General features: G+C 41.2%; 1 protein-coding gene across 2 annotated transcripts in view; it reads right to left on the bottom strand.

Moving 5' to 3' along the window:
- The window catches only part of LOC128635627 (oocyte zinc finger protein XlCOF7.1), an 84,439-nt gene that overhangs the window by 14,051 nt on the left and 58,073 nt on the right, over positions 1-12,315 (bottom strand). For both annotated transcript variants that reach the window (XM_053688705.1, XM_053688704.1), the window contains one exon: positions 9,365-9,466. In XM_053688705.1, the coding sequence (XP_053544680.1) occupies positions 9,365-9,466 (102 nt within the window). The remainder of the gene's footprint in view (positions 1-9,364; positions 9,467-12,315) is intronic.

Below are 12,315 nucleotides of genomic sequence, written 5' to 3'. Positions count from 1 at the left end.
ATAATAAAAAGACAATGCAATAGCACTTAGTCTGAACTTCACACGAGTAGTAGATTTCTTTTTCTAACAAATTTCAGTTCTGTCTATTTCTACTCCCCCTGTACCATGTGACAGCCATCAGCCAATCACAAGTGCATACACGTATCATGCGACAGCCATCAGCCAATCACAAGTGCATACACGTACCATGTGACAGCCATCGGCCAATCACAAGTGCATACATGTACCATGTGACAGCAATCAGCCAATCACAAATGCATACACGTACCATGTGACAGCCATCAGCCAATCACAAGTGCACATATGTATATTCTATGAATTATTGTACATGCTCAGTAGGAGCTGGTACACAAAAAGTGTAAATATAAAAATACTGTGCACATGTTATTAATGGAAGTAAATTGGAAAGTTGTTTTAATTGCTGCTCTGATTCCTGAAAGTTTCATTTTGACTTTATTGTCCCTTTAAAGGGACATGAAACCCAAAATGTTTTAACCATGATTCAGACAGAGCAGCAATTTTAAACAACTTTCTAATTTACTTTTATTATGAAATTTACATCATTCCCTTGGTATCCTTTGTTGAAGGAGCAGCAATGCACTACTGGGAGCTAGCTGAGCGCAGATGAGCCAATGACAAGAGGCATAATGTGCAGCCAACGATTAGCAGCTAGCTCCCAGTAGTGCACTGCTGCTCCTGAGCCTACCTGCGTATGCTTCTCAGCAGATCACACCAGAAACAAATTAGATAATATAAGTAAATTAGAAAGTTGTTACATGGACATGAAACCCACATTTGTTTTCTTTCACGATTCAGACAGAGCAGCAATTTTAAGCAACTTTCTAATTTACTCCTAGTATCTATTTTGCTTCATTGTTGAAAAGCATATTTTAATAGCCTCAGTAGCTGCTGATTGGTGGCTTCACATAAATGCCTCACGTGATTGTCTGACCCGTTGCTGAATCCACCCAACCGGAAGTCCCCACCCATGTGCATTACTATTTCTTCAACAAAGGATACCTAAAGAATGAAGCAAATTAGATGGAATGTTGTTTAAAATTGTATGTTCTATCTGAATTAGTAACGTCCCTTTAAACTGTTAACGTAAGTCATAGATTTGATGACCTTACAGTTGTCTAGAATTATCCAATAAAAAAAACAGAATTTATGTTTACCTGATAAATTACTTTCTCCAACGGTGTGTCCGGTCCACGGCGTCATCCTTACTTGTGGGATATTCTCTTCCCCAACAGGAAATGGCAAAGAGCCCAGCAAAGCTGGTCACATGATCCCTCCTAGGCTCCGCCTACCCCAGTCATTCGACCGACGTTAAGGAGGAATATTTGCATAGGAGAAACCATATGATACCGTGGTGACTGTAGTTAAAGAAAATAAATTATCAGACCTGATTAAAAAACCAGGGCGGGCCGTGGGCCGGACACACCGTTGGAGAAAGTAATTTATCAGGTAAACATAAATTCTGTTTTCTCCAACATAGGTGTGTCCGGTCCACGGCGTCATCCTTACTTGTGGGAACCAATACCAAAGCTTTAGGACACGGATGAAGGGAGGGAGCAAATCAGGTCACCTAAATGGAAGGCACCACGGCTTGCAAAACCTTTCCCCCAAAAAATAGCCTCACAAGAGAAGCAAAAGTATCAAACTTGTAAAATTTGGTAAAAGTGTGCAGTGAAGACCAAGTCGCTGCCCTACATATCTGATCAACAGAAGCCTCGTTCTTGAAGGCCCATGTGGAAGCCACAGCCCTAGTGGAAAGAGCTGTGATTCTTTCAGGAGGCTGCCGTCCGGCAGTCTCGTAAGCCAATCTGATGATGCTTTTAATCCAAAAAGAGAGAGAGGTAGAAGTTGCTTTTTGACCTCTCCTGTTACCAGAATAAACAACAAACAAGGAAGATGTTTGTCTAAAATCCTTTGTAGCATCTAAATAGAATTTTAGAGCGCGAACAACATCCAAATTGTGCAACAAACGTTCCTTCTACGAAACTGGTTTCGGACCCAAAGAAGGCACGACTATCTCCTGGTTAATGTTTTTGTTAGAAACAACTTTTGGAAGAAAACCAGGTTTAGTACGTAAAACCACCTTATCTGCATGGAACACCAGATAAGGAGGAGAACACTGCAGAGCAGATAATTCTGAAACTCTTCTAGCGGAAGAAATTGCAGCCAAAAACAAAACTTTCCAAGATAATAACTTAATATCAACGGAATGTAAGGGTTCAAACGGAACCCCCTGAAGAACTGAAAGAACTAAGTTGAGACTCCAAGGAGGAGTCAAAGGTTTGTAAACAGGCTTGATTCTAACCAGAGCCTGAACAAAGGCTTGAACATCTGGCACAGCTGCCAGCTCTTTGTGAAGTAACACAGACAAGGCAGAAATCTGTCCCTTCAAGGAACTTGCAGATAATCCTTTCTCCAATCCTTCTTGAAGAAAGGATAGAATCCTAGGAATCTTTACCTTGTCCCAAGGGAATCCTTTAGATTCACACCAACAGATATATTTTTTCCATATTTTGTGGTAAATTTTTCTAGTTACAGGCTTTCTGGCCTGAACAAGAGTATCAATAACAGAATCTGAGAACCCTCGCTTTGATAAGATCAAGCGTTCAATCTCCAAGCAGTCAGCTGGAGTAGGACCAGATTTGGATGTTCGAACGGACCTTGAACAAGAAGGTCTCGTCTCAAAGGTAGCTTCCATGGTGAAGCCGATGACATATTCACCAGATCTGCCTACCAAGTCCTGCGTGGTTACGCAGGAGCTATCAAGATCACCTACGCCCTCTCCTGATTGATCCTGGCTACCAGCCTGGGGATGAGAGGAAACGGCGGGAATACATAAGCTAGGTTGAAGGTCCAAGGTGCTACTAGTGCATCTACTAGAGTCGCCTTGGGATCCCTGGATCTGGACCCGTAGCATGGAACCTTGAAGTTCTGACGAGAGGCCATCAGATCCATGTCTGGAATGCCCCACAGTTGAGTGATTTGGGCAAAGATTTCCGGATGGAGTTCCCACACCCCTGGATGCAATGTCTGACGAATCAGAAAATCCGCTTCCCAAGTTTCCACTCCTGGGATGTGGATTGCAGACAGGTGGCAGGAGCGAGTCTCCGCCCATTGAATGATTTTGGTCACTTCTTCCATCGCCAGGGAACTCCTTGTTCCCCCCTGATGGTTGATGTACGCAACAGTCGTCATGTTGTCTGATTGAAACCGTATGAACTTGGCCCTCGCTAGCTGAGGCCAAGCCTTGAGAGCATTGAATATCGCTCTCAGTTCCAGAATATTTATCGGTAGAAGAGATTCTTCCCGAGACCAAAGACCCTGAGCTTTCAGGGATCCCCAGACCGCGCCCCAGCCCATCAGACTGGCGTCGGTCGTGACAATGACCCACTCTGGTCTGCGGGAGGTCACCCCTAGCGACAGGTTGTCCAGGGACAGCCACCAACGGAGTGAGTCTCTGGTCCTCTGATTTACTTGTATCTTCGGAGACAAGTCTGTATAGTCCCCATTCTACTGACTGAGCATACACAATTGAAATGGTCTTAGATGAATGCGCGCAAAAGGAACTATGTCCATTGCCGCTACCATCAAACCTATCACTTCCATGCACTGTGCTATGGAAGGAAGAGGAACGGAAGGAAGTATCCGACAAGAGTTTAGAAGTTTTGTTTTTCTGGTCTCTGTCAGAAAAATCCTCATTTCTAAGGAGTCTATTATTGTTCCCAAGAAGGGAACTCTTGTCGACGGAGATAGAGAACTCTTTTCCACGTTCACTTACCATCCGTGAGATCTGAGAAAGGCCAGGACTATGTCCGTGTGAGCCTTTGCTTGAGGAAGGGACGACGCTTGAATCAGAATGTCGTCCAAGTAAGGTACTACAGCAATGCCCCTTGGTCTTAGCACCGCCAGAAGGGACCCTAGTACCTTTGTGAAAATCCTTGGAACAGTGGCTAATCCGAAAGGAAGCGCCACGAACTGGTAATGCTTGTCCAGGAATGCGAACCTTAGGAACCGATGATGTTCCTTGTGGACAGGAATATGTAGATGCGCATCCTTTAAATCCACCGTGGTCAAGAATTGACCTTTCTGGATGGAAGGATTGTTCGAATGGTTTCCATTTTGGACGATGGAACCTTGAGAAACTTGTTTAGGATCTTTGAGATCTAAGATTGGTCTGAACGTTCCCTCTTTTTTGGGAACTACGAACAGATTGGAGTAGAACCCCATCCCTCGTTCTTTTAATGGAACAGGATGAATCACTTCCAGAAGATAACCTTGGAAGACTATTTCTAGCGCCCAAGGATCCAGAACATCTCTTGCCCAAGCCTGAGTGAAGAGAGAGAGTCTGCCCCCCACCAATCCGGTCCCGGATCGGGGGCCCGCATCTCATGCTGTCTTGGGAGCAGTGGCAGGTTTCTTGGCCTGCTTTCCTTTGTTCCAGCCTTGCCTTGGTCTCCAGGCTGGATTGGCTTGAGAAGTATTACCCTCCTGCTTAGAGGACGTAGCACTTGGGGCTGGTCCGTTTCTGCGAAAGGGACGAAAATTAGGTTTATTTTTGGCCTTGAAAGACCTATTCTGAGGAAGGGCGTGGCCCTTGCCCCCAGTGATATCAGAGATAACTCTTTCAAGTCAGGGCCAAACAGTGTTTTCCCCTTGAAAGGAATGTCAAACAATTTGTTCTTGGAAGACGCATCCGCTGACCAAGATTTTAACCAAAGCGCTCTGCGCGCCACAATAGCAAACCCAGAATTTTTCGCCGCTAACCTAGCCAATTGCAAGGTGGCGTCTAGGGTGAAAGAATTAGCCAATTTAAGAGCACGAATTCTGTCCATAATCTCCTCATAAGAAGAAGAATTACTAATAATCGCCTTTTCTAGCTCATCGCACCAGAAACACGCGGCTGTAGTGACAGGGACAATGCATGCAATTGGTTGTAGAAGGTAACCTTGCTGCTTTTTTAGCAAACCTTCTAATTTTTTATCCATAGGATCTTGGAAAGCACAACTATCTTCTATGGGTATAGTGGTGCGCTTGTTTAGAGTAGAAACCGCCCCCTCGACCTTGGGGACTGTCTGCCATAAGTCCTTTCTGGGGTCGACTATAGGAAACAATTTTTTAAACATGGGGGGAGGTACGAAAGGTACACCGGGCCTGTCCCATTCTTTATTAACAATGTACGCCACCCGCTTGAGTATAGGAAAAGCTTCGGGGGGCCCCGGGGCCTCTAGGAACTTGTCCATTTTACATAGTGTTTCTGGAATGACCAGATAATCACAATCATCCAAATTGGATAACACCTCCTTAAGCAGAGCGCGGAGATGTTCCAACTTAAATTTAAAAGTAATCACATCAGGTTCAGCTTGTTGAGAAATTTTTCCTGAATCTGAAATTTCTCCCTCAGACAAAACCTCCCTGGCCCCCTCAGACTGGTGTAGGGGCCCTTCAGAAACAATATCATCAGCGGCCTCATGCTCTTCAGTATTTTCTAAAACAGAGCAGTCGCACTTTCGCTGATAAGTGGGCATATTGGCTAAAATGTTTTTGATAGAATTATCCATTACAGCCGTTAATTGTTGCATAGTAAGGAGTATTGGCGCGCTAGATGTACTAGGGGCCTCCTGTATGGGCAAAACTGGTGTAGACGAAGGAGGGGATGATGCAGTACCATGCTTACTCCCCTCACTTGAGGAATCATCTTGGGCATCATTTTTACTAAATTTATTATGACATAAATCTATTTAAATGAGAAGGAACCTTGGCTTCCCCACAGTCAGAACACAATCTATCTGGTAGTTCAGACATGTTAAACAGGCATAATCTTGATAACAAAGCACAAAAAACGTTTTAAAATAAAACCGTTACTGTCACTTTAAATGTTAAACTGAACACACTTTATTACTGCAATTGCGAAAAAGTATGAAGGAATTGTTCAAAATTCACCAAAATTTCACCACAGTGTCTTAAAGCCTTAAAAGTATTGCACACCAAATTTGGAAGCTTTAACCCTTAAAATAACGGAACCGGAGCCGTTTTTATATTTAACCCCTTTACAGTCCCTGGAATCTGCTTTGCTGAGACCCAACCAAGCCCAAAGGGGAATACGATACCAAATAATGCCTTCAGAAAGACTTTTCTATGTATCAGAGCTCCACACACATGCAGCTGCATGTCATGCTGTTCTCAAAAACAAGTGCGCCATACCGGCGCGAAAATGAGGCTCTGACTATGATTAGGGAAAGCCCCAATAGAATAAAGTGTCTAAAACAGTGCCTGCCGATATTATTTTACAAAAAATACCCAGATTAAATGATTCCTCAAGGCTAAATATGTGTAAATATGATCGATTTAGCCCAGAAAAAGTCTACAGTCTTAATAAGGCTGTCTGATTGATTAGTAAACACTATGTGTATCTGAATGTGGATAATTATAATAAAGCAAATTACTACAATCGTTAGTTTAAAGCAAAGTCCACATTGATTTATTAATTAGTTAAAAAAATATACAATAGTATTTCTCAAGTACAATCTATTTGAAGGGTTCAATTCATTTAGAGGATTAAATTCCTATTTCAAACAATACATTCAATAATAGATCTAAAAATGCAATCAATCTTTTTCTAAAAACACCGGTGTTCACTTCTAAAACCTAAATGGTTAATAACACTAGATGGTTAATATCACTCAACTGTTAATTATAAAAACAAGCCTTTGGTCATATATTGCATGGATTGGACATTCAATTACCATAACATCATCATAACATCATCATAACATCAATATAAGTGTAAAAGATCTCGTAGTTTTAAGCATAAACCACAGGGAAAAAAAGTGGAATTTTCCTACATAAGGCTAATGTCTCTTAGTACTTAAATTACTGTCACACTTGCTTAAGCAGACTATGGTGTCATACACTGGTAAATGCAGTCTGTTGCATTCGGCTCTTTAATCTATCAGCCAAATCCTAGTGTTCAGGCATAAAGTTCGTTCATAGATGTGTTGGAATTGTCTTATATGAGCCACTAGACAGCTGTTTCCTGGGCTCTTTTCAGGCTGCTACTACAGCTGGTTCTCTCCCCAATCTTACTGTCCGGAGTTCCGGTGTGGGAGGAGGCAGGTATAAACACTCGCCTGTGTTTCAGCGTTACTTTAAATCACAATGTGTCTCCTAAGTGTGCACACTTACAGTTTTCTTTCTCCTTCATTCACTCTTCACTCCTACCGTCTACTCAGTGCTGTTTTGTGGTTATTCCCCCTGAGCTGGTTTAGACGGTCCTGGGAGCCAAATAAATCTTTTCAAACAGGTTGTGGTGTGGTTTTCTACGCGTTTCAGCTCTCCAGGGAGCCTTTGTCAAGATAACCCCCACCAGCTGTGATGCCTTTTTATACGATTGCTCCTTGTTTAACCCTTTCTTAGGTTTTTTCAAACTATTCCAAACTTTTTTGGTTTGGAATAGTTTGAAAAAACCTAAGAAAGGGTTAAACAAGGAGCAATCGTATAAAAAGGCATCACAGCTGGTGGGGGTTATCTTGACAAAGGCTCCCTGGAGAGCTGAAACGCGTAGAAAACCACACCACAACCTGTTTGAAAAGATTTATTTGGCTCCCAGGACCGTCTAAACCAGCTCAGGGGGAATAACCACAAAACAGCACTGAGTAGACGGTAGGAGTGAAGAGTGAATGAAGGAGAAAGAAAACTGTAAGTGTGCACACTTAGGAGACACATTGTGATTTAAAGTAACGCTGAAACACAGGCGAGTGTTTATACCTGCCTCCTCCCACACCGGAACTCCGGACAGTAAGATTGGGGAGAGAACCAGCTGTAGTAGCAGCCTGAAAAGAGCCCAGGAAACAGCTGTCTAGTGGCTCATATAAGACAATTCCAACACATCTATGAACGAACTTTATGCCTGAACACTAGGATTTGGCTGATAGATTAAAGAGCCGAATGCAACAGACTGCATTTACCAGTGTATGACACCATAGTCTGCTTAAGCAAGTGTGACAGTAATTTAAGTACTAAGAGACATTAGCCTTATGTAGGAAAATTCCACTTTTTTCCCCTGTGGTTTATGCTTAAAACTACGAGATCTTTTACACTTATATTGATGTTATGATGATGTTATGATGATGTTATGGTAATTGAATGTCCAATCCATGCAATATATGACCAAAGGCTTGTTTTTATAATTAACAGTTGAGTGATATTAACCATCTAGTGTTATTAACCATTTAGGTTTTAGAAGTGAACACCGGTGTTTTTAGAAAAAGATTGATTGCATTTTTAGATCTATTATTGAATGTATTGTTTGAAATAGGAATTTAATCCTCTAAATGAATTGAACCCTTCAAATAGATTGTACTTGAGAAATACTATTGTATATTTTTTTAACTAATTAATAAATCAATGTGGACTTTGCTTTAAACTAACGATTGTAGTAATTTGCTTTATTATAATTATCCACATTCAGATACACATAGTGTTTACTAATCAATCAGACAGCCTTAATTGGCGCCACTTCCAATCAGTATTTTTTGTGAAACCTAAATCGATTGCATATGTGGTGATAGATGCAATCAGGAAGTTGGCTTATCTGAGATTATCCTATCTCCAGCTCACATCACTCTTTGTTTCTACAGTCTTAATAAGCCCTTGTGAAGCCCTTATTTACTGTGTGAATAAAAATGGCTTACCGGATCCCATAGGGAAAATGACAGCTTCCAGCATTACATCGTCTTGTTAGAATGTGTCATACCTCAAGCAGCAAAAGACTGCTCACTGTTCCCCCAACTGAAGTTAATTCCTCTCAACAGTCCTGTGTGGAACAGCCATGGATTTTAGTAACGGTTGCTAAAATCATTTTCCTCATACAAACAGAAATCTTCATCTCTTTTCTGTTTCAGAGTAAATAGTACATACCAGCACTATTTTAAAATAACAAACTCTTGATTGAATAATAAAAACTACAGTTAAACACTAAAAAACTCTAAGCCATCTCCGTGGAGATGTTGCCTGTACAACGGCAAAGAGAATGACTGGGGTAGGCGGAGCCTAGGAGGGATCATGTGACCAGCTTTGCTGGGCTCTTTGCCATTTCCTGTTGGGGAAGAGAATATCCCACAAGTAAGGATGACGCCGTGGACCGGACACACCTATGTTGGAGAAATATAAATGAAAATAAAACAAACAATATTCTTTCAATTGGAGCTGCCCCCTATTTAAGGTCTCTCGGCTGGTTCACACTCGGGTCTGTAGGTTTCCAACCTCCTCTATTTGCACTGATTAATATGGGACGAGTTACATAGTTATTCCATAAGTCAAACTGGAGAATGTTGTCAACGTAACGCACCTGTATTGTGATCTGATAGTATTTCCTCCTGCTGAACCCGTCGTTCCTCTCTCTTCTCCGCGTTATCCTCACTTATTGACACAGGCGCCTGTTTTTTATCACCTGTTATTATTAGGTGAGAATTACAAATGTTACTTTCAGTCTTTAGTACATTTTAAACAATATTTTTATATCTTGAATATATATAAATGATCAGTTGACAACAAGGCTTGTTGCGGTTACAATACAATGAACAATACAATGTTAATGTTATGGTAAACTCTCCTCTTTATAAAATCAGATCGGGACTGTTAGTGATATTGTTGTAACTAAGATGCAATATCACTTACTTTTTATATAGATATGAAATTCAAATACAATTAAATTTTTCTGTGAGCTAGCGGTTTGAATTGTTCTACAAAAGTGCCATATGGGGAGAGCTCTGATTGGACAATAATTCAAACTTTTAGCTCACAGGAAAAACTGACTTTTCAAGTAGGTGAGGGGTCATGGGTATTTGAATTTCATATCTATATAACACATTAATTTATAGCACATCTTTATTACAACTGATGAATTAAACAAATTATCACTAATATTCCGGATCTGTTTTTACAAAGGGGGGAGTTAGACGTCACTATAACTTTAACAAGTGATAGAAGAGTAATAAAATAAACAAAACCCTTATTAATAATATCATCACTATCATTTGTTTGCATAACAGAATTCAGTAGCGCTGAGTATTATAACGACAGAAGCATTAGGAGTTTTTTCTTCTGTTAAGAGATTCCTTCTTCAGAGTGAGGACAAACCAGAGATTGATAAATGATTGTACTGGGAAATCCTTTGCGTGAGATCTAATGATATAGTGCTCATGGTTGTTCGAGCGTTGCACAAGTTTGTAGTTCCTGGTGCTAGACATTTACTTGCTTTACCTGAGATCTAATGATATAGCGCTCATGGTTGTCCGAGCATTCCACAAGTTTGTAGTTCCTGGTGCTAGACGTTTACTTGCTTTACGTGAGATCTAATGATATAGCGCTCATGGTTGTCCGAGTGTTGCACAAGTTTGTAGTTCCTGGTGCTAGACATTTACTTGCTTTACGTGAGATCTAATGATATAGCGCTCATGGTTGTCCGAGCGTTGCACAAGTTTGTAGTTCCTGGTGCTAGACATTTACTTGCTTTATGTGAGATCTAATGATATAGCACTCATGGTTGTCCGAGCGTTGCACAAGTTTGTAGTTCCTGGTGCTAGACATTTACTTGCTTTATGTAAGATCTAATGATATAGCGCTCATGGTTGTCCGAGCGTTGCACAAGTTTGTAGTTCCTGGTGCTAGACATTTACTTGGTTTATGTGAGATCTAATGATATAGCGCTCATGGTTGTCCGAGCGTTGCACAAGTTTGTAGTTCCTGGTGCTAGACATTTACTTGCTTTATGTGAGATCTAATGATATAGCGCTCATGGTTGTCCGAGCGTTGCACAAGTTTGTAGTTCCTGGTGCTAGACATTTACTTGCTTTATGTGAGATCTAATGATATAGTGCTCATGGTTGTCCGAGCGTTGCACAAGTTTGTAGTTCCTGGTGCTAGACATTTACTTGCTTTACGTAAGATCTAATAATATAGCGCTCATGGTTGTCCAAGCGTTGCACAAGTTTGTAGTTCCTGGTGCTAGACATTTACTTGCTTTACATAGTATACATATGATATCATATCTATAGTTACCGAGCAGTGAAAGGGAAGGCAAGGATACTTAAAGGGACAGTAAAGTCACATGATTCCGATAGAACATGACATCTTAAACTACTTTACAATGTGCTTATTTTGCTGATTTGTTTCGTTCTCTTACTATACTTTGTTGAAGAACATACCTAGGTAAGCTCAGAAGCAGAAATGCACTACTAGGTGCTAGCTGCTCATTGGTTACTGCATATATATATATATATATATGCCACTTGTCATTGGCTCACCTTATGTGCTCAGTTGGCTCCCAGTAGTGCATTACTGCTCCTTCAACAAATGATACCAAGACAATGAAACAAATTTGATAATGGAAGTAAATTGGAAAGTTGTTTAAAATTGGATGTTCTCTCCAAATCAAGAAAGACAAATTAGAAATGTTATGCAGTGCTTTAAAAAAAAAAAAAGAACCTTATTAGAGAAGAATATTGTTTGTTGCTGTTAGATGGAACATAACCTCTTTATCATAAGGAAATAACACTTTCGGGTTCACATAAAGAGGCCCCTATTTACTAAATGTCTGTCGGACCTGATCTGACAGTGTGGATCAGGTCCGCAAGACCTCGCTGAATGCGGAGAGCAATACGCTCTACGTATTCAGCATTGCACCAGCAGCTCACAAGAGCTGCTGCTGCAACGGCGCCCCCTGCAGACTCGCGGCCAATGGGCCACCAGCAGGAGGGTGTCAATCAACCCGATCGTACTCGATCGGGTTGAATTCTGGCGATTCCTGTCCGCCTGTTTAGAGCAGACGGACAGGGTTATGGAGCAGCGGTCTTTGTGACCGCTGCTTCATAACTGCTGTTTCTGGCGAGTCTGAAAACTCGCCAGAAGCACGGGCCCACAAGCTCCTTACGGAGCTTGTTAAATGGGCCCCATTGACTTAACATTAACGCCAGAATTCTGAGCGGTTCTTCCTCTGCATTGCGGCTACTCACAGTTACGATGTTGTAAAAGCTAAACTTTCTAGGGGATGATTATCATCAGTGTAGGGTTTAAGTTAGGACATTGTTAAGTCTCTGATCCTAATATCAGAACAAGTGAAGATTTCAAAATAAATTCTGGAGTAATAATAATTTATGTCAAAACTCATTGTCTGGGGAACTTCCGGGAGGCGGCCATGATAGGTCGCACTTTACCACTCTGCTCTAGCCTATTCATCAGTTTTGCTCAAAATAACATTTCAGATGCCCCATTTAAATGCTACATAGCTCGATTTTTGAA

Source organism: Bombina bombina, chromosome 7 (assembly GCF_027579735.1).
Source record: "Bombina bombina isolate aBomBom1 chromosome 7, aBomBom1.pri, whole genome shotgun sequence".
Classification (NCBI taxonomy): domain Eukaryota; kingdom Metazoa; phylum Chordata; class Amphibia; order Anura; family Bombinatoridae; genus Bombina; species Bombina bombina.
Note: the sequence above shows the minus strand (reverse complement) of the source record. Positions and strands in the feature narration are given on the sequence as shown.